Raw genomic sequence first — 22,575 nt, forward strand, 5'->3', positions numbered from 1 at the left:
CAGGTGGCATAGATTTAAAGTAATTGGTGGGAGGTTTAGAGAGGATTTGAGGGGAAAAGTTTTTACCCAGAGGGTGGTGGGGATCTGGAGCTCACTGCCTGAAAGGGTGGTAGAGGCAAAAATCCTCACCACATTTAAAAAGTATTGGATATGCACTTGAAGTACCGTAACCTACAGGGTTATAGACCAAGAGCTGGAAAGTGGGATTAGGTTGGATAGCTCTTTGTCGGCCGGCGCGGACACGATGGGCCGAAATGGCCTCCTTGCGTGCTGTAAATTTCTATGATTCTATGCACTGCTTCTTGTAATCAATAAACCTTTAACCCCCCAAGCTTGGTATTACCTAACCACGAATATATTTTTGCCTTCAATACTGAATTTCAATACACTTCAAAATGCTTGAAAATACAGCAGAAAGTGTAAAAAAATTATTTTTTCTTGCGGTGTAGATATGCCTCCAATCCTCCCCAATGAAATATATTTCACTCCATCAAAGCTCACTTTCTCTTTAAAAAAAAACAGCACTGCAATAATTGCATTTTATGTATTTGAGTGCAATATTGGGTATATCTGCACAAGAATATAACAAATAGTAGGCCATTTGACTCCGAGCCAGCTCTGCCATTCAATAAGATCATAGCTGATCTTCTACCTCAACTCCATCTTCCCGCTCAATCCCCATATGCCTTAAAGCTACAGCTGATGTCATGACTTTCCACTACACTGCCATTGTAACCGCTTCTCTTCATGCAGGTGAGGTCTTTGGATTTTCATTTACACTGAAAAACAAACTTAACCATGGAATATGATTGTGAAACATTAATAAATGTCCTTAAATCTAATTTAACTTTGCCAGCCAGCTTGAAGAAAAAGCATTGGTTATTGGCCTTTAATCAGGCTTGTACATTAAAAAAAACTTGCCAGCTTTTATCTTTAAGTTGTTGGTCATATTTCTCGATGTTATGTCTTTAATACTCTTATGAATGACTTCACGAGGTCTAGTATGAGCTGTTGTGACCTTAGTCCCAATTATTATAACTCCAGAGTGAGGCACAAGCATGGTGGAAAGCCTTTTATACTGGGCCCTGCACACCTATGCAGGTGACCCTCAGGTCTCTAACCACAATGCCCTCTGGTGGCACACCTTATGTGACTATACAGTTAGTATACATGGTCTACATATATGACACTCAACTTTGTAGACTGATCTTTTGCATAGGTCTCTATTCCTTTTGGCTAATACTTATGATGATTAAATCATCAATAGGAATCAGTTAAACCATAAACAGAGGAGTCTGAGAGATGCTCTTATTGAGGTCTATAAAATTATGAGGGGTCTAGATAGAGTTGATAAGAAGGACCTATTTCCCTTAGCAGAAGGGTTAATAACCAGGCGGCATAGATTTAAAGTAATTGGTAGGAGGTTTAGAGAGGATTTGAGGAGAAATGTTTTCACCCAGAAAGCGGTGGGGGTCCGGAACTCACTGCCTGAAAAGGTGTTAGAGGCAGAAACCCTCACATTTAAAAAGTACTTGGATATGCACTTGAAGTGCCGTAACCTACAGGGCTATGGACCATAGAACATGGACCACTACCCATATCTCAGAAGCCTTATTAACAAGAGCAGGCATTAACGACAAGATCCAACACCGCCTCCAGTGCGCCAGTTCAGCCTTCGGCAGTCTGAGGAAAAGAGTGTTTGAAGACCAGGCCCTCAAAACTGCCACCAAGTTCATGGTCTACAGGGCTGTAGTAATACCCGCCCTCCTGTATGGTTCAGAGACATGGACCATGTACAGTAGACACCTCAAGTCGCTGGAGAAATACCACCAACAATGTCTCCGCAAGATCCTACAAATCCCCTGGGAGGACAGACGCACCAACATCAGCGTCCGTGTCCAGGCCAAATCCCCAGCATTGAAGCACTGACCACACTTGATCAGCTCCGCTGGGCAGGCCACATAGTTCGCATGCCAGTCACGAAACTCCCAAAACAAGTGCTCTTTCACGGCAAACGAGCCAAAGATGGGCAGTGGAAATGTTACAGGGACACCCTCAAAGCCTCCCTGATAAAGTGCGACATCCCCACTGACACCTGGGAGTCCCTGGCCAAAGACTGCCCTAAGTGGAGGAAGTGCATCCGGGAGGGCACTGAGCACCTCGAGTCTCAACGCCGAGAGCACGCAGAAATCAAGCGCAGGCAGCGGAAAGAGCGTCCGGCAAACCTGTCCCACCCACTCCTTCCCTCAACAACTATCTGTCCCACCTGTGTCAGAGTCTGTGGCTCTTGTATTGGACTGTTCAGCCACCAAAGAACTCACTTTAAGAATGGAAGCAAGTCTTCCTCGATTCCGAGGGACTGCCTATGATAATGATGATGATAGACCATAGAATCATAGAAATCATGGAGGGAGATCATTCGACCCATTGTGTATGTGCCAGTTGACAAAGAGTTATCCAGCCAAATCCCATTTTCCAGCTCTTGGTCACAAAAACATCCATCGACCATTACCCTTAGCTTCCTGTCTCTGAGCCAATTTTGGGTCCAACTTGCCACTTTGGCTTGGATTCCATGGGCTTTTACTATTGTGACCAGTCTGCCATGTGGGACCTTATGATCTTCACCGCTTGACAAATCCAAGAAAAATGTAGGGAGCAGCATTAACCTCTGTACATGGCTTTCTTTGACCTCACAAAGGCCTTCGACTCTGTCAACCGTGAGAGAGTATGGAGTCTCCTTCTCAAATTCGGCTGTCCTCAAAAATTTTTCACCATCCTCCGCCTGCTTTATGATGACATTCAAGCTGTGATTCTTACCAACGGAGCCACCACAGACCCAATACTAGTGCAGACCGGGGTCAAGCAAAGCTGTGTCATCACACCAACGCTCTTCTCAATCTTCCTTGCTGCAATGATTCATTTCATTTCTAACAAGCTCCCCGCTGGAGTGGAGTTAATCTACAGGACAAGCAGGAAATTGTTCAACCTCCAACGTCTCCAGTCCAGATCCAAGGTTGTTCCAACCTCTGTCATTGAATTACAATATGCAGATGACACTTGCGCCTGTGCACACTTAGGGCCCAAGTTTCCACATGATTTGCGCCTGATTTTTAGGAGCAACTGGTGGAGAACGGACTATCTTAGAAATCGCAATTCTCCACATTTTTTTTTCTGCAGTTCTAGTCAGTTCTACTTTGGAACAGAATTTTTTCTTCAAAAGTGGGCGTGTCCGGCCACTGACGCCTGATTTCAAAGTTTCCACAGTGAAAACGTACTCCAAACTAACTTAGAATGGAGCAAGTGAAGATTTTTGTAGAACTGAAAAAATCTGTTCTACACATTAAAAAATCAGGCGCAGGTTACAAATTAGGCGTCCAGAACGAGGTGGGGGAAGGGAAGTCATTAAATTCTACAATAAATCCTTATTTATACTTCTACAAATATTATACAAATAAATCCAACCTGAATAAACATTTATAAGCAAAGAAAAGATTAAATAAACCATGTTCCTACCTGTGTGAAAGTGCTTCAGGCACAGAGAATGCTGCAGTCAGCCTGAGGCGCCCGTTCTTCCCGCGGGAGGGGGGGGGGGGGGGGGGAGGAGACAGTGAGAAGGCTGCAAGTGCTAATGTGCTTTTATTAAAAAAATGTTCAAAAATTAAACAGCTACAAAGAACTACAAAAATGGCCGAGTGCCAATGTTTTTTTCACACTGAGCATGCGTGAATGCTCCAACGCGCACGCGCAGCGTTGCCGGCAGGAAAATAACTAATTTAAATAGTACCCCCCCCCCTCCCACTTACAAAATCGGCGCGAGTGTAGGCTCCGCCCCCCTGGGCACCGCGCCAGGCAGACAAGGAGCTGCAGAACGCTCCAGAATCGCAAGTTTTTTTTTAGGCGCCGTTTTAGGCGTGAAAAACGGGCGCCCAGCTCGGAGAGGCACCCGTTTTTTATCATGTGGAAACTTGGGCCCTTAGAGTCTGAACTCCAAACCATCGTTGATATCTTCACTGAAGCGTATGTGATTCTGGGCCTTACATTAAACATCAGTAAGGCAAAGGTTCTCTACCAACCTGCCCCCGCCACACAGCACTGCTCCCCGAGACCTTGGACAATGTGGACCACTTCCCATACCTTGGGAGCCTACGATCAGCAAGGACAGACATCAATGACGAAGTCCAACACCGGCTTCAGTGTGCCAGTGCAGCCTTCGGCCGCCTGACCAGGATCTCAAACCCAGCACCAAATTCATGGTTTACAGAGCCGTAGTGATACCTGCCCTCCTATATGCTTCAGAGACATGGACTATGTACAGTAGGCACCAACGCTCTTCTTGATCTTCCTTGGTGCAATGCTACACATCTCCCTCAGCAAGCTCCCTGCTGGAGTGGAGCTAAATTATAGAACAAATGGGAATCTGTTCAACCTCCGCCGCCTCCAGGCCAGATCCAAGGTCGTCCCACCCTCTGTCATTGAACTATAGTACGCAGACGACGCTTGTGTCTGCGCACACTTGGAGGCCAAACTCCAAGCCATCGTCAACACCTTCACCGAGGTGTACGAGAGCATGGCCCTTACATTAAACATCTATAAGACAAAGGTCCTCTACCAACCTGACCCCACCACACAGCCACCCGGTTATCAAAATCCACGACGAGGCCTTGGACAATGTGGACCGCTTTTCCATATCTCTGGAGCCTGCTGTCAACAAGGGCAGACATCGATGACGAGGTCCAACACCGCCTGCAGTGTGTCAGCACAGCCTTCGGTCACCTGAGGCAGTGAGTGTTCGAAGACCAGGACCTCAAACCTGGCACCAAGCTTATGGTCTACATGGCAGTAGTGATACCCGTCCTGCTATATGGCTCAGAGATGTGGACTATGTACAGCAGACACCTCAAAACGCTGGAGAAGTACCACCATCGCTGCCTTCACAAGATCCTGCAAATCCATTGGCAGGATAGGCGCACCAACATCCGTGTTCTCGCTCAGACCAACAGACCAACAGGCATTGACCACACTCGGTAAGCTCCGGTGGACGGGCCACATTGTCCGCATGCCTGATACTCGACTCCCGAAACAAGCGCTCTACTCCGACCTACGTCATGGCAAACGAGTGCCAGGAGGGCAGAGAAAGTGGCATTAGGCTGGATAGCTCTTTGTCGGTCTGCCAGGGCAGGATAGGCCGAATGGCCTCCTTCTGTGCTGCACATTTCTATGATTATCATCATCATCATAGGCAGTCCCTTGAAATCAAGGAAGACTTGCGACCACTCCTTTGGTGGCTGAACAGTTCAATAGGAGAGCCACAGAACTCTTTTTGTGAGAAAATTAAAACATTAAATCATTAAATCGTGTCCCCCCGATCTGGGGGGCGCACCAAACATTTCCAAGGCCCTTTTTTTTGTTTTTTTGTTTTTAGGAGAGCCACAGACCCTGTCACAGGTGGGACAGATATTTGTCGGGGAGGGGGGGGGCGGGCGGGGAGTGGGACTGATTTGCTGCACGCTCCTTCCGCTGCCTGCACCTGACCTCTTCACGCTGGTAGCGTTGCAATTCAAAGAGCTCAACATCCTCCCGGATGCATTTTCTCCGCCTAGGGCGGTCTCCCAGATGTTGCACTTCACCAGGGAGGCTTTGAGGGTGTCCTTGTAACGTTTCTGCTGCCCACCTTTGGCTTGTTTGCTGTGAAGGAGCTCCGTGTAGAGCAATTGCTAAGGAAGTCTCGTGTCTGGCATGCGAAATAAGTGGCCTGCCCAGCGAATCTGATCGAGTGTGGTCAGTGCTTCGATGCTGGTGATGTTAGCCTGGGCGAGGACACTGATGTTGGTGCGTCTGTCCTTCCAGGGGATTTGCAGGATCTTGCGGCGACATCGTTGGTGATATATCTCCAACGACTTGAGGTGTCTACTGTACATCACTCAGGCCTCTGATCCATACGGATATTACTACAGCTCTTTGTCGTTCCGCAAGGACAAGATAGGCCGAATGGCCTCCTTCTATGCTGTACATTTCTATGATTTTATATATGTGTCACAAACAATAAGTTCCAAATTATAATCAAACTAACAGGAAAAAAAATGTTGCTGTTACATAGCTCTGGGGATGTGATGCTGTTGCTTGCCCCTTTCGCGTTACTACGCATGTGTGAAACGGCGGGGCGGGGAATGTTGCTGTTCCCGCCCACTTCACGTTCCTACGCATGCGCGGTCTGGAGAGGGACGCGGACGCGCCAGAGCAAGTGGGACGCGCACGCGTCCGAGCGTGAGAGGCGCGCACGTTTTCAACCCCCGCCTACCGAGTCGACGTCGTCGTCCACCCATCCATTACGCATGCGTGGATGGCAGCGAGCGCGATGGACGAACGCGCACGTTGTTTATTTTAATTGCGTGCGTCTCGGGAGAAGTGATGTAAGGGTGACGCCGAGCACGTCGAGCCGGCTGGCGCTGGCTGCGGCGGGTTTGTTGTTTTTGTCCGTCTGTCGCCATGTTGGGAGCGGGTGCTTTGTTATAAGAAGAAGGGGAGGGAGAGGGGGGGGGGGGAAACGAGAAAAAAATAAGGTGACGGAGAGGAAAATTCTAATAAAATAGAATAAAACCTGACGGATCTTTTGATATAAAAACAACAACAACCCGGGGAAGCGCTTACAATAAATCTCGGGCACAAGATGAGAGTGAAGCTCGGCGACCGTTAGGGAGCGGGGAAGCCGAACCGAGCCATGCCATAGTAAGTGCCGAGGGGGAGAGGGGAAATCGAGAGGGCGGGCTGATCCCGGTGAAAGGCCCGCGGCCCGCACTCGGGCCTTTGAACCCACCGAAACCCCGCCACTCCGTTGTAATATTCACTTCTTGTCGCGACTCGGACGGCGCCACCGGCCCTCGTCTGACCGCATTCATTTTTATTTGATTTTATTGTTTCTCTTCTCTTCGGGCCTGTTGGTTGATGGAATATTGTGTTTTTAAACCTGAAAAAAATCTATTTTAATAACCGTGGCTTTTTCTTGACTGTTGAATACGGTGTTTTAAATGATTGACTAACTGGGGCATAGCGTGAAGATTTAAAAAAAAAACTAAATGCTTCCTGTCCCTGCTTTAAATGACCAACTTACAATTTAATTGCCCAAATTGTACACGTTGGAATACAATTTTCCTTTCAAACCCACTGAAGGTATGTTACTTTTTTAATCCACTTATTTTCTAACACCACCCTCGCGGTAAATTGTACGAGGGATGTTGATGTAATCAAAATGGGATCCCCACATTCTGGCATGTTTAAAAGGATGACCTTGGTAAGCAACTTTAATTGAAACCACCATGGTGTGCAGTGCTGCATGTCCCTTTGGTTTTGCTGTGCAAATATCCATTTAAAAACTCTTCAAAAATGGGTTCTTGCGAAAGATCATCGACCTGAAATGTTAGCTGTGTTTCTCTCTCCACAGCTGCTGCCCGACCTGCTGAGCATTTCCAGCATTTTCTGTTACTTCAAAAATGGACTTGTTTCATTTGGGGGACATGGGGAAACGTGACCTTTGGCAGGGGAACTCCTCTCTCTCTCTCTCTCTCCCTCGTACCCTCCCCACGCCCCTCTGCAAATTGAAGTGGCTATTTTCTATTCTAAAATAAATTATTTTCCAGTGTTAGATTGTTTTTAGAGAGAGTAAATGGTTGCATGTGAGAGAGAGGGGTGATGTTACTTACTCATCATCATAGGCAGTCCCTTGGAATCGAGGAAGACTTGCTTCCACTGGCTGAACAGTCCAATACGAAAGCCGCAGCCTCTTGTCACAGGTGGGACAGATAGTTGTTGAGGGAAGGGGTGGGTGGGACTGGTTTGCCGCACGCTCTTTCTGCATGCGCTTGATTTCTGCATGCGCTCGGCGTTGAAACTCGAGGTGCTCAGCGCCCTCCTGGAAGCACTTTCTCCACTTAGACCTTTGGTCTTTGGCCAGGGATTCCCAGGTGTCAGTGGGGATGTCGCACTTTATCAGGGAGGCTTTGAGGGTGTCCTTGTAACGTTTCTACTGCCCACCTTTGGCTCGTTTGCCGTGAAGGAGCTCTGCGTAGAGCACTTGCTTTGGGAGTCTCGTTTCTGGCATGCGAACTATGTGGCCTGCCCAGCAGAGCTGGTCGAGTTTGGTCGGTGCTTCAATGCTGGGGACGTTAGCCTGGACGAGGATGCTGATGTTGGTGCGCCTGTTCTCCCAGCGGATTTGTAGGATCTTGCGGAGACATCGTTGGTGATATTTCTCTCGAGATGTCTACTGTACATGGTCCATGTCTCTGAGCCATACAGGAGGGTGGGTATTACTACAGCCCTGCAGACCATGAGCTTGGTGGCTGTTTTGAGGGCCTGGTCTTCAAACACTCTTTTCCTCACTACTTACTAGAAGTAGCATGCAGATCATGTAGATTTTTGGATATTAAGGGAATCGAGGTATATGGGAATCAGGTGGGAAAGTGGAGTTGAGGTCGAAGATCAGCCATGATCTTATTGCATGGCGCAGCAGACTCGAAGGGTGGGCCCACTCCTCCTATTTCCGTACATTCTTGTATAGATTCTTGGAATGGTTGCATATTAAAAAGGCACAAATATGCATTAAAAAATCTGCACATGCTATAGATCTGAAATGGAGAAATATTGGGTCAGTCAGTATCTGTAAAGGGAAAAGCATGTTAATATTTTTGGTTTAAGACCCTTCCTTAGAAAGGAAATAAAGTGGAAGAGAAGGAGAATAGGGGAAGAAGGTAACAGATACTACATAATAGATTTGTTAGCAAATTTGTTAGCAAAATTGAAACCTGTGGGATTAAAGGGACAGTGGCAACATGAATACGAAATTGGGTAAGGGACAGAGAGCAGTATTTGCTTTTCATGGTTGGAGGAAAGTATACAGTGGTGTTCCTCAGGTCGGTGTTAGGACCACTGATGTTTTTGATGATATATTAATGACCTGGACTTGTATACAGGGTGTCATTTCAAAGTTTGCAGATGGTACAAAACTCACAAATGTAGTAAATAATGAGGAGGATAGGAACAGACTTCAGGAGGACATAGACTGGTGAAATGGGCAGCTGAAATTTAACATGTGAAGTGATTCATTTTGGTAGGAAGAATGAGGAGAGGTGGTATAATCTATATGGTACAGTTTCAACTTCCCAAATCTGGAATGTTTCCAAAACCGGCCTTTGTTTTCAAACCGTGCAAAAACGGAGCTGTGACCGCAATGCCTCATGACCCCGAACCATCTCATATTTGAAGATGGTAGCAAACTAAGAGGGATAGTGGTATCTGAAGAGGCAGCTCAAAAATTACGGACCGCGTTGGATAAAATATGCATCTAGGCAGATAATTGAAAGCTAAAATTTAATATAGTAATGACAAATCCAAAGTGCTGCACACAAGAAAAAGTACGTGACACCTGTATTCCATGTATGGTGTAAAAATAGTGAAGGATAAAACTAAAAGCCATCCAGGAATCTTGGACTCAATACTCTGCATTTTCGACCAATGCAGACTACACTGCAAGAGGTCGAAAATAAGTCAGTGAAATGTTGTTACCTGTACAGGGTGTCTCTTCAATTACAAGGGCATCCAGTGGTATTACAGGGTTTAAGACATCCATTTGTATGTATAGGTTTCTCAGAAGCATAATCGGAAAATGCAGGCCTTGTACAGCATACACGAAAGTCAGCCGGCCAAAGGGTTCCGAAAGACCCGAACCTCGGTCTTGGCGTTTCTGGATTCAGGATGTCGAAAATCTGTTCCGAAATGGCCTTGGTCCTGAGGTTTCCGAATTTGGGAGGTCGAATCTGTACAATTTTAAAGGGGTGCAGAGACCTGGGGATGTATGGACACAAATCTTTGAAGGTGGCAGGACAAGTTGAGAAGGCTGTTAAAATAGCATATGAGATCCTTGGCTTTATTAAGAGATGCATAGAGTACAAAAGCAAGGAAGTTGTGCGAAACCTTTATAAAATAGTGGTTAGTCCTCAACTGGAATATTGTGTTCAATTTTGCGCAGCACATTTTTTAGGAAGATTGTCAAGGCCTTGGAGAAGGCGCCGAAGCCATTTACTAGAATGGTAGCAGTGATGAAGATCTTCAGTTATTTAGAGAGACTGGAGAAGCTGGGGTCGTTCTCTTTAGATCACAGAAGGTTAAGAGGAGATTTGATAGAGCTGCTCAAAATCATGAGTGCAGCAAGTTGTGACCTGGAATGCACTGCCTGAAAGGGTGGCGGAAGCAATTCAATGGTAACTTTCAGAAAGGAATTGGATAAATACTTGAAGGGGGAAAAAAAATATGTGGAAGAGACTGGGGCTGGGACTAATTATATGATTCTATGATACTGTATAACAGAGTCTTGATGAGTACCCTCCCTGCTGGATTTGACTACTTAAAAGTGCAGGATGCTGAACAAAGGAGATATAAAATAAGTCAATGCTGGGGTAAAGGGAGTGCGGAATGCACAAGAAGCCAGAGTTGGAGGAACGCAGAGCTTGTGGAGTGTTGTAGGGCTGTCTGAGGTTACGCAATAGGGAGGGGTGATGCCATGAAGGGATTTGAACATGAGGTTGAGAATTTTAAATTGGAGGTGTTGGGTATCAGTGGGGGTGATAGGTGAGCGGGAATTGTTGCAGGTTAGGATATGGTCAGCAGATTTTGAGATGAGCTGAAGTTTATGGAGGGTGGTGATTTGTGATGGAGGGGGTTATGTGGTTCAAAGTTCAGCTTGAATGCCATGGTTGCGAACAGCTGAATGGATGGTCTCAATCTTAGTGCAAAGATGTCCATGAACTCCTTGGTGGAGGATGTAGGCAAGAGGAGTTTCAGGAGATTGTAGTGGAGAAAGGAAGCCATTCAATAATTGCATTCGAGGGTGATCCTGGAGTAGTATGTAGTTTTGGCAGAGGAGATTAAGGCCCGATAGTGCTTGATGTGGTCCAGCCAGATCGAATGATGGTTGGCTAAGCCAGTTGTGCACCAAATATGTTCAAGTCTTTGCCTCTTGTACTCCAGGGACTGCAGATTGGGCTGTACCAGGAGGAACATGCATGATCAGTATATTCGCTAGTAAAATACATTTTTAAAATGTGAAATGTCTTGTACACAAAAGCCACTATAATTACACTGATGGCCAAATAATGGATAGTGATTTGTGTAGCAGATTGATCCATTGGATCTAAACAGAAATAATTCAAAATAATAAATTCAAATTTGTAATACGGGTTAGGAAAATGGGATGGACTTTCTTTAAATGAAGGCGACCTGAAAATGCTGTTGAAGACTTCATTACAAATTTATCACACGCCAAAGACACTTGAGCAACTATGATGAATTGGAGTTTTTATTTGGTCTATTGAATCAAAATATGACTTTGGAGAGTTGTTTTCTCATTTTATTTTAGTCTGTTTTTAATTTTTCCAGCAAACATTTCATATGTGCATGTTACAGATTTCCTACGTCAAAGTGAAATGTGTCCCATTAACTATTGTGTAGGTAGGACAGTTGTTTAACAGATGAGGAACCCAGAAACACTTGTGTATTGTGTGTGGCTGCATATGATTTGTATGCTCTGATACCAGTTAAGACTACGCGCAGACAAGGTTCTGTGAAAAACTTTACTGGATGCTACCTTGTGGGCCAAGTGTTTTGAGGTTTCAATTAGGATTCCTACAAATTTAAGTGAAGTTTGAAAAGTTGTGAAGAGAGGAAAGAAGGAAGTACTTTTGCTTATGGTTTTGCATGAAGTCCTAATATTCTGAAACTCTTGTTGAGAACTTGTGTATCCATTGATAGGGTAGGCTTCAGCAAAATGTTCCTGATTCACTTCTTAAAACAGTACTTACTGAGTTTTGTTTTCACAGATTGGAAACCCCAGTGGGAAGGTACATAGTCTGTTAGCAGAACGGTAGCACAGTGGTTATGTCACTGGACTAGTAATCCAGAGATGCGAGTTCAAATCCCACCATGGCAGCCGGGGGGATTAAATTCAGTTAAATACATCTGGAATAAAAAGCTAGTACCAGTAATGGTGACTATGAAACTACCGGATTGTCGGAAAAACCCATCTGGTTCACTAATGTCCTTTTAGGGAAGGAAACCTGTCGTCCTTACCTGTTCTGTGACTATATGCGACTCCAGACCCTCAGCAGTGTGGTTGACTCTTAACTGCCCTCTGAAATGGCCAAGCGAGACACTTGGTTGGATAAGGCGACTTGTCTCCACCTTCTCAAGGGCAAATAGGGATGGGCAATAAATGCTGGCCTTGATGCCCACATCCTGTGAATGAATTTAAAAAAAACATTCCTCTGAGAGGGAGAGTCCTGAAGATGTTGAAAATACAATCAATAGCTCCTTTGATATCTTGGGTGGTTTATTAAAAAGTAAGCAGCTAAGTCTTGTGGTTTAGGAAGGTCCCAGGTTTGATTTGCGGTCTAGGTTGAATTAGCTTGTTTCACCTAGCTGGGAATGGAAAAGCTCCAAGTGCCCTTGTCATGCTTGAGTTAGGGAAGAGAAAATCAGCTTGGAAAACTGCTCTTCAATAACCCCACTGGAGATAAATGTGGATAGAATTAAGCTTGGTTGTGATGCTTGCTGTATTCAAATTGCCTGCCAGCATTCATTGTTTAGGCGTGCTTGTGAAAAGTGAGCAAGGCACTGGAGGCTGTTTGGTTCCTTTGCACCTGTTGCCCAGCAAGGGGTCAACAGCTTCAGTTGAGATGGGAGCAGATCAAATTGCCAGGAAAAGGAGGAAGAAACCAAAATGTTTCATTTTGCAACATTCAATTATAGGTCACTGTGTAGCTTCCTGATGGTTCTCCAAGTTAAAGAAGTGAGTAGCTGAGCTACACCAGAAAGGCTTCAGGTTTGTACTGAGGTGGCCTTCCTGCCCCTGGATGAGGTAGGGTAAGAATCAGGAAACCTGCCGTCCTTACCCGGTCTGTGACTATATGTGACTCCAGACCCACAGTGCCCTCTTAGCCGCCCTCTGAAATGGCCAAGCGAGACACTTGGTTGAATAAGACCAGAAGAAATAGGAACAAGAGTAGGCCATGTGACCTCTTGAGCCTGCTCTGCCATTCACTAAGATCATGGCTGATCTGATCATGGACTCAGCTCCACTTCCCTGCCCGTTCCCCATACCCCTTATCCCCTTATCGTTTAAGAAACTCTCTATTTCTGTCTTAAATTTATTCAATGTCCCAGCTTCCTCAGCTCTCTGAGGCAGCGAATTCCACAGATTTACAATCCTCAGAGAAGAAATTTCTCCTCATCTCAGTTTTAAATGGTGGCCCCTTATTCTAAGATCATACCCTCTAGTTCTAGTCTCCCCCATCAGTGGAAACATCCTCTCTGTATCCATCTTGTCAAGCCCCCTCATAATCTTATACGTTCAAATAAGATCACCTCTCATTCTTCTGAATTCCAATGAGTAGAGGCCCAACCTCAACCTTTCCTCATAAGTCAACCACCTCATCCCCGGAATCAACCTAGTGAACCTTCTCTGAACTGCCTCCAAAGCAAGTATATCCTTTCGTAAATATGGAAACCAAAACTGCATGCAGTATTCCAGGTGTGGCCTCACCAATACCTTGTATAGCTGTAGCAAGACTTCCCTGCTTTTATACTCCATCCCCTTTGCAATAAAGGCCAGGATACCATTGGCCTTTCTGATCACTTGCTGTACCTGCATACTATCCTTTTGTGTTTCATGCACAAGTACCCCCAGATCCCGCTGTACTGCGGCACTTTGCAATCTTTCTCAACATTATGTACTCCATAAGGTGGTTCACCACCACCTTCTCAAGGGCAAATATGGATGGGCAATAAATGCTGGCCTTGATGCCCACATCCTGTGAATGAATTACAACCAAAAAAAATTCCTCGGGGAGGAAGTTCCACAGGAATCGCCACTTTAAGGTACGGAATGGTGACCAGAACCTCTGCAGTTGGCAAGATGTTGACATCTTCAGGAGCTGAGGAAATTGCGAGGAAAAAGTGGTCATTTTTTCTCAGAAATGAATTCTATTAATTGACACATTTTTGCATTAAAGGATATAGAATGAAACCAAAAAATGTTGCACCTTCAACTGTGGGGATTCCACATGTTCATAAATAGTCTTTGGTGTGTTCATTTGAATAATGGCAGATTTGTGCAGTGAGGATATAGCTATGTGGTTTTAGGGGAGAGGATATATTAAACCAGAAACTTAACTGAACCAGCTACATAAATGCTGTGGTTACAAAAGCAGGTTAGAGACTAGGTATTCTGCGGCAAGTGACTTGCCTCGTTATGCCCAAAGCCTTTTCACCACCTACAGGGCACAAGTCGGGGGTGTGTTGGAATACTCTCCACTTGCCTGGATGAGTGCAACTCCAACAACACTCAATAAGCTCAACACCATCCAGGACAAAGCAACCTGCTTGATTGGCACCCCATCCACCACCTTAAAACATTCACTCCCTCCACCACCGGCGTACTGTGGCTGCAGTGTGTACCATCTACAAGATGCACTGCAGCAACTCGCCAAGGCTTCTACGGCAGCACCTCCTAAACCTGCGACCTCAACATAACATAGCCACCTGGCCCCTCGAACCTGCTCCCCATAACCCTTTATTCCCTTACCGCTCAAAAATCTGTCTATCTCCACCTTAAATATATTCAATGACCCAGCCTCCACAGCTCTCTGGGGCAGAGAATTCCATAGATTTAAAACCCACAGAGAAGAAATTCCTCCTCATCTCAGTTTTAAATGGGTGGCCCCTTATTCTATGTCCCCTAGTTTTAGTTTCCCCTATGAATGGAAATATCCTCTCTGCATCCACCTTATCTAGCCCCCTCATTATCTTGTATGTTTTGATAAAACCACCTCATTCTGAACTCCAATGAGTATAGGCCCAACCTACTCAACTTATAAAGAAGGCAACTCACCACCACCTTCTTGAGGACAACTGGGGATGGGCAATAAATCATCACATCATCGGCAGTCCCTTCGGAGTTGAGGATGACTTGCTTCCAGTCTAAAAGTGAGTTCTCGGGTGACTGAGGAGCCCAAAGCAGGACCTACAGTCTCTGTCACAGGCGGGGCAGACAGTGGTTGAAGGAAAGGGTGGGTGGGGAGCCTGGGTTGTTGCACGCTCCTTCCGCTGTCTACGCTTAGTTTCTGCTTGTTCTCGGCGATGGGATTTGAGGTGATCAGCGCCCTCCCGGATGCTGTTCCTCCATTTTGGGCGGTCGTGGGCCAGGGATTCCCAGGAGTCAGTGGGGATGTTGCACTTTTATCAAGGAGGCTTTGAGGATGTCCTTGAAGCGTTTCCTTTGCCCACCTGGGGCTCGCTTGCCATGTCCAATCTCCGCGTAGAGCGCTTGCTTTGGGAATCCCGTGTCGGGCATGTGGATGATGTGGCCCACCCAACGGAGCTGATCCAGCGAGGTCAATGCTTCGATGCTGGGGATGTTGGCCTGAGCGAGAATTCTGACATTGGTGCATCTATCCTGCCAATGGATGTACAGGATCTTGCAGAGGCAGCGCTGGTGGTACTTCTCCAGTGTTTTGAGGTGCCTGCTGGCCTTGCCAATGACTTCTACATCCCATGAACAAATTAAAAAAAAAACATGCATGATAAATGCTCGGAGCCGCTCTTTTCATGCAGTAAAGTTCTGTAAGTACTGTTGTAAGAGTGCTGAGTGTATTTCTACTTTCTGCCTCGTCCCAATGGACGGGTTAATTGTACTTGAGAGGATACAGGACTCTTGGGTAGTTTTTAAAAAGTAACATTGTTTGGGTTCACTTGCCCATGTTAATGTAAAGTATTTTGCATGACTACAATTATATGGATCTCTGGTTTGTCAGCCATGCGCGGCTGAATGACGATTGAGTTGAGCTTTGCTGAGGCAGGCTTTATCTCCAGAAGTTAAATGAGTTTGTTCATTTGTACAGATTAATGCAGGCTGCTGACTGGGCCAGAGAAATGGCTTCCGTTTGTAAGTTTCAAGCTAACACATCGCAATTCTAAATATAAGCGTTTCTTAACCATGAGTTGCGAGCACCTGATGAGAACAGAGGCATGGTATATTTGGAGGGGGGTAGGGGTGGTGGTGGTGGCAGCTGAGATTTTTGAAAGTTGTCGTCACAAGAAATATGATGAAGACTAAAGACTGAGCGGAAAGGTTGGAGTCTTTACAGGGAATAGGGAAATATAATCCAGTGAGTTACAGGATTCTGTGATCTTAAAATAGATGACTTTTGGAAAGCTTGTTACCAGAGATGAGGTGGAGGGAGAAATCTAGATAGGGAAGAGGAAGAGGGAGACAGGGATGGACCATGTTAAGATTGGGAATAGGAAGTTCAGTCAATGGAATTTTCTTCATCTGGTTGAAAGCAGGAAGCAGCACGAACGCGTCGGTAGTGTAATGAAGTTTTAAGGGAAGAGGTCAGGCGCTGATGGATCTGCTGCATATTTCTAGCTTTTCTATTTTTAATTCTGATTTTTAGTTTGAGCAGTTTTCTCATTTTGTCGCTAATGTAGAATGCTGTACTCTGAGCTTGGGAGTAACGAGAGGAAATGTCATTGGAGTAATTACTATATTATTACTCCATATATTATCAATAAAATGAGCAATTTGATAACATTTGACTTACTGGAACTGGGAGTTGTAAAACAAAAAGTTGGGAGTGTCCATTAGTGAAGTTGGAAAATGATTTGGATATCATTTATTGATCATTCACTGAAAGCTTCCAAACAGTATGAAGCTGCTACCAAGAAAGCTAATCACAGCTTACTTTCCCACCTAATTTTGTCAATTAACTTTTTCAAACAGGATAGAATTGTGGCCAAGAACAGGATTGCAGAGTGCAAAACATAAGAGCATAAGAAATAGAAACATAGAAACATAGAAAATAGGTGCAGGAGTAGGCCATTCGGCCCTTCTAGCCTGCACCGCCATTCAATGAGTTCATGGCTGAACATTCAACTTCAGTACCCCATTCCTGCTTTCTCGCCATACCCCTTGATCCCCCTAGCAGTAAGGACCTCATCTAACTCCTTTTTGAATATATTTAGTGAATTGGCCTCAACAACTTTCTGTGGTAGAGAATTCCACAGGTTCACCACTCTCTGGGTGAAGAAGTTCCTCCGCATCTCGGTCCTAAATGGCTTACCCCTTATCCTTAGACTGTGACCCCTGGTTCTGGACTTCCCCAACATTGGGAACATTCTTCCTGCATCTAACCTGTCTAACCCCGTCAGAATTTTATATGTTTCTATGAGGTCCCCTCTCATTCTTCTGAACTCCAGTGAATACAAGCCCAGTTGATCCAGTCTTTCTTGATAGGTCAGTCCCGCCATCCCGGGAATCAGTCTGGTGAACCTTCGCTGCACTCCCTCAATAGCAAGAATGTCCTTCCTCAGGTTAGGAGACCAAAACTGTACACAATACTCCAGGTGTGGCCTCACCAATGCCCTGTACAACTGTAGCAACACCTCCCTGCCCCTGTACTCAAATCCCCTTGCTATGAAGGCCAACATGCCATTTGCTTTCTTAACCGCCTGCTGCACCTGCATGCCAACCTTCAATGACTGATGTACCATGACACCCAGGTCTCTTTGCACCTCCCCTTTTCCTAATCTGTCACCATTCAGATAATAGTCTGTCTCTCTGTTTTTACCACCAAAGTGGATAACCTCACATTTATCCACATTATACTTCATCTGCCATGCATTTGCCCACTCACCTAACCTATCCAAGTCGCTCTGCAGCCTCACAGCATCCTCCTCGCAGCTCACACTGCCACCCAACTTAGTGTCATCCGCAAATTTGGAGATACTACATTTAATCCCCTCATCTAAATCATTAATGTACAGTGTAAACAGCTGGGGCCCCAGCACAGAACCTTGCGGTACCCCACTAGTCACTGCCTGCCATTCTGAAAAGTACCCATTTACTCCTACTCTTTGCTTCCTGTCTGACAACCAGTTCTCAATCCATGTCAGTACACTACCCCCAATCCCATGTGCTCTAACTTTGCACATCAATCTCTTGTGTGGGACCTTGTCGAACGCCTTCTGAAAGTCCAAATATACCACATCAACTGGTTCTCCCTTATCCACTCTACTGGAAACATCCTCAAAAAATTCCAGAAGATTTGTCAAGCATGATTTCCCTTTCACAAATCCATGCTGACTTGGACCTATCATGTCACCTCTTTCCAAATGCACTGCTATGACATCCTTAATAATTGATTCCATCATTTTACCCACTACCGATGTCAGGCTGACCAGTCTATAATTCCCTGTTTTCTCTCTCCCTCCTTTTTTAAAAAGTGGGGTTACATTGGCTACCCTCCACTCCATAGGAACTGATCCAGAGTCAATGGAATGTTGGAAAATGACTGTCAACGCATCCACTATTTCCAAGGCCACCTCCTTAAGTACTCTGGGATGCAGTCCATCAGGCCCTGGGGATTTATCGGCCTTCAATCCCATCAATTTCCCCAACACAATTTCCCTGCTAATAAGGATTTCCCTCGGTTCCTCCTCCTTACTAGACCCCCCGACCCCTTTTATAACCGGAAGGTTGTTCGTGTCCTCCTTCGTGAATACCGAACCAAAGTACTTGTTCAATTGGTCCGCCATTTCTTTGTTCCCCGTTATGACTTCCCCTGATTCTGACTGCAGGGGACCTACGTTTGTCTTTACTAACCTTTTTCTCTTTACATATCTATAGAAACTTTTGCAATCCGTCTTAATGTTCCGTGCAAGCTTCTTCTCGTACTCCATTTTCCCTGCCCTAATCAAACCCTTTGTCCTCCTCTGCTGAGTTCTAAATTTCTCCCAGTCCCCAGGTTCGCTGCTATTTCTGGCCAATTTGTATGCCACTTCCTTGGCTTTAATACTATCCCTGATTTCCCTTGATAGCCACGGTTGAGCCACCTTCCCTTTTTTATTTCTATGCCAGACAGGAATGTACAATTGTTGTAGTTCATCCATGCGGTCTCTAAATGTCTGCCATTGCCCATCCACAGTCAACCCCTTAAGTATCATTCGCCAATCCATCTCAGCCAATTCACGCCTCATACCTTCAAAGTTAGCCTTCTTTAAGTTCTGGACCATGGTCTCTGAATTAACTGTTTCATTCTCCATCCTAATGCAGAATTCCACCATATTATGGTCACTCTTCCCCAAGGGGCCTCGCACAACGAGATTGCTAATTAATCCTTTCTCATTACATAACACCCAGTCTAAGATGGCCTCCCCCCTAGTTGGTTCCTCGACATATTGGTCTAAAAAACCATCCCTTATGCACTCCAGAAAATCCTCCTCCACCGTATTGCTTCCAGTTTGGTTAGCCCAATCTATGTGCATATTAAAGTCACCCATTATAACTGCTGCACCTTTATTGCACGCACCCCTAATTTCCTGTTTGATGCCCTCCCCAACATCACTACTACTGTTTGGAGGTCTGTACACAACTCCCACTAACGTTTTTTGCCCTTTGGTGTTCTGCAGCTCTACCCATATAGATTCCACATCATCCAAGCTAATGTCCTTCCTAACTATTGCCTTAATCTCCTCCTTAACCAGCAATGCTACCCCACCTCCTTTTCCTTTTATTCTATCCTTCCTGAATGTTGAATACCCCTGGATGTTGAGTTCCCAGCCCTGCTCATCCTGGAGCCACGTCTCCGTAATCCCAATCACATCATATTTGTTAACATCTATTTGCACAGTTAATTCATCCACCTTATTGCGGATACTCCTTGCAAAGTAGGCCACACAGCCCCTCGAGCCTGCTCTGCCATTCAATAAGATCATGGCTGATCTGATCATGGACTCTGCTCCACTTCCCCGCCCGCTCCCCATAACCCCTTATCCCCTTATCGTTTAAGAAACTGTCTATTTCTGTCTTATTTATTCAGTGTCCCAGCTTCCACAGCTCTCTAAGGCAGCGAATTCCACAGATTTACAACCCTCTGAGAAGAGATTTCTCCTCATCTCTGTTTTAAATGGGCGGCCCATTATTCTAAGATCATGCCCTCTAGTTCTAGTCTTCCCCATCAGTGGAAACATCCTCTCTGCATCCACCTTGTCAAGCCCCCTCATGATCTTTTATGTTTTGATAAGATCACCTCTCATTCTTCTGAATTTCAATGAGTAGAGGCCCAACCTACTCACCCTTTCCTCATGTCAACCCCCTCATCTCTGGAATCAACCTAGTGAACCTTCTCTGAACTGCCTCCAAAGCAAGTATATCCTTTCATAACTATGGAAACCAAAACTGCACGCAGTATTCCAGGTGTGGCCTCACCAATACCTTGTATAGCTGTAGCAAGACTTCCCTGCTTTTATACTCCATCCCCTTTGCAATAAAGGCCAAGATACCATTGGCCTGACTGATCACTTGCTGTACCTGCATACTAGACTGAGGTGATGATGGAACACACAAGCTGGAAAGCTAAAAGCAAACTTGGTACTAGGACTTTCATATAGTTGTGCTGCTGTTTTCTCTGTCCATTTTTTTCATCCTGTTCTGAGTTTCTTGACTGCGTCCCATAAATCCAGATTTGAAGTTTTCCTAATGTCGGTATGAAAGTTGCATTGATGTAGCCTACTGCAAAGACAGTGTTGTGCATTTAGCTGCAGCTACAATGCTTTAAATTTAATACAAACTTAAAACTTAATCCTGTACAGCACAAATAACTTTTATAAAGATAATTAGTTTTAACTTGCTGATAGGGATGCTGGCTGTTGTGCTTGTGATTTGGGACTCCCTTGCTTTGGGAGTCTCGTGTCAGGCATGCAGACGATGTGGCCCGTCCAACGGAGCTGGTCGTGTGTGGTCAGTGCTTCGATGCTGGGGATGTTGGCCTGAGCGAGAACACTGACGTTGGTGCGTCTATGATCCCAGTGAATTTGCAGGATCTTGTGGAGGCAGCGCTCCCAAAGCAAGCGCTCTACTCTGAAGTCCTATACAGCAAGCGAGCCCCAGGTGCGCAGAAGAAACATTTCAAGGACACTTTCAAAGCCTCCTTGATAAAATGCAACATCCCCACCGGCACCTGGGAGTCCCTGGCCCAAGACCGTCCTAAGTGCAGGAAGAGCATTTGGGAGGGCGTTGAGCACCTCGGGTCTCATCGCCTAGAGCATGCAGAAATCAAGCGGAAGGAGCGTGTGGCAAACCAGACTCCCCACCCACCCTTTCTTTCAACCGCTCACCCTCTGTCCCACCTGTGACAGAGATTGTAATTCCTGTATTGGACTGTACAGTCACCTGACTACTCACTTTTAGAGCGGAAGCAAGTCTTCCTCAATTTTGAGGGACTGTCTGATGATGATGATGATGATCTATGTGGTAGTATATCAACTCCTTGGCTTTGTTTTCTATTGTGCTCACATCTTCCACTTCACTCTGCACTCTGTTGTTATCCTGCTCCACGTTGCCAGCTGGTGTCACGTTGGCTCACTCAGATAATGTTTTGGGCAAACTTGTTCAGCATTAACACAATGTATTTTCTTGGTGACTGCTGGATCTGTAATGTTAATATAGACCCTCCTTCATGCCATCCGTGCCTCAGTTGGTAGGACTCCCGTCTCTGAGTCAAAAGGTTGTCTGTTCAAGTCCCACTCCAGAAACTTGAGCTGGGAATGGTTCGGATAAGGGATTTACGAATAAGGCACATTTAACCTGTAATATAGTCTAATAAATTAAGATAATGTGAGATTCCCTTTTGAAGGAGTTTCTAGCATCTTTCTGTGAGGTAGATGATCTATTTGTCATTATATATGTGCCAATCATGGCAGCTGTAGATAGATGCAAAACCAGGCTGGGAAATGTCTTCATGGGCGAATTGACTTGACTTTTGCAGACTTCAAAATGACTAACATTGATCAAACCTGTTGTAAATGTTCACTGGGTGATTGGAAGAAGAGGGAATGTTGAACAAATCTTGATTATACAGGTCATTTATTTTGAGTAGCGTAAGCAGCACTTTTCGTTTGTACATCTTTTAAAATACAGGTAAACTAACCAGATTAGAATCCACAGCAGCTGTTTCCTGTAAGCATATTGCCATTTTATATTGGATATACAGATTGACCCTCCCTTATCCGGAACCCTCGGGACCTGGCCTGTTCTGGACAAGAGATCTTTCCGGACGAGGGGTGGTCACGTTAAATTGGATGGTACAGGTGCTGAGCAAGGGGATATCGGGGCTGTCTGGCTTGGGGCTGGGAGTGCTGTACTAAGTCCCTCAAGCCCTCCGCAATCACCATCTCTCTCCCCTCCCCCAGGTAAAAATGCCTCTGGTTCCCTGCCCCCGACCCCCCAAATGTATTGAGTTTAGCAACAACTTGTATTTATATAGCATCTCTAATGTAGAAAAATGTCTCCAGAAGCCACGGGAAAATGGATGCCAAACCAATAAAGGAGATATTAGATGGGGTCACCAAAAGCTCGTTAAAGACGTGGCTTTTAAGGAGTGCCTTCCAGGAAGAGACGGAGGTGAATTTAGGAAGGATATTCCAGAATCTGGGGATAAAGCAGCTGCTATGGTGAGGTGAAGGGAAGAGGGG

General features: G+C 45.4%; 1 protein-coding gene across 1 annotated transcript in view; it reads left to right on the forward strand.

Moving 5' to 3' along the window:
• The first annotated feature begins 6,537 nt into the window (after window positions 1-6,537).
• papola (poly(A) polymerase alpha) overlaps window positions 6,538-22,575 on the forward strand; it is a 74,196-nt gene continuing 58,158 nt past the window's right edge. The window contains exon 1 of the mRNA XM_070879614.1: window positions 6,538-6,726. Within this exon, the coding sequence (XP_070735715.1) occupies window positions 6,719-6,726 (8 nt within the window). The 5' untranslated portion in view covers window positions 6,538-6,718. The remainder of the gene's footprint in view (window positions 6,727-22,575) is intronic.

The sequence above is a fragment of the Pristiophorus japonicus genome, chromosome 4 (assembly GCF_044704955.1).
Source record: "Pristiophorus japonicus isolate sPriJap1 chromosome 4, sPriJap1.hap1, whole genome shotgun sequence".
Classification (NCBI taxonomy): Eukaryota; Metazoa; Chordata; class Chondrichthyes; family Pristiophoridae; genus Pristiophorus; species Pristiophorus japonicus.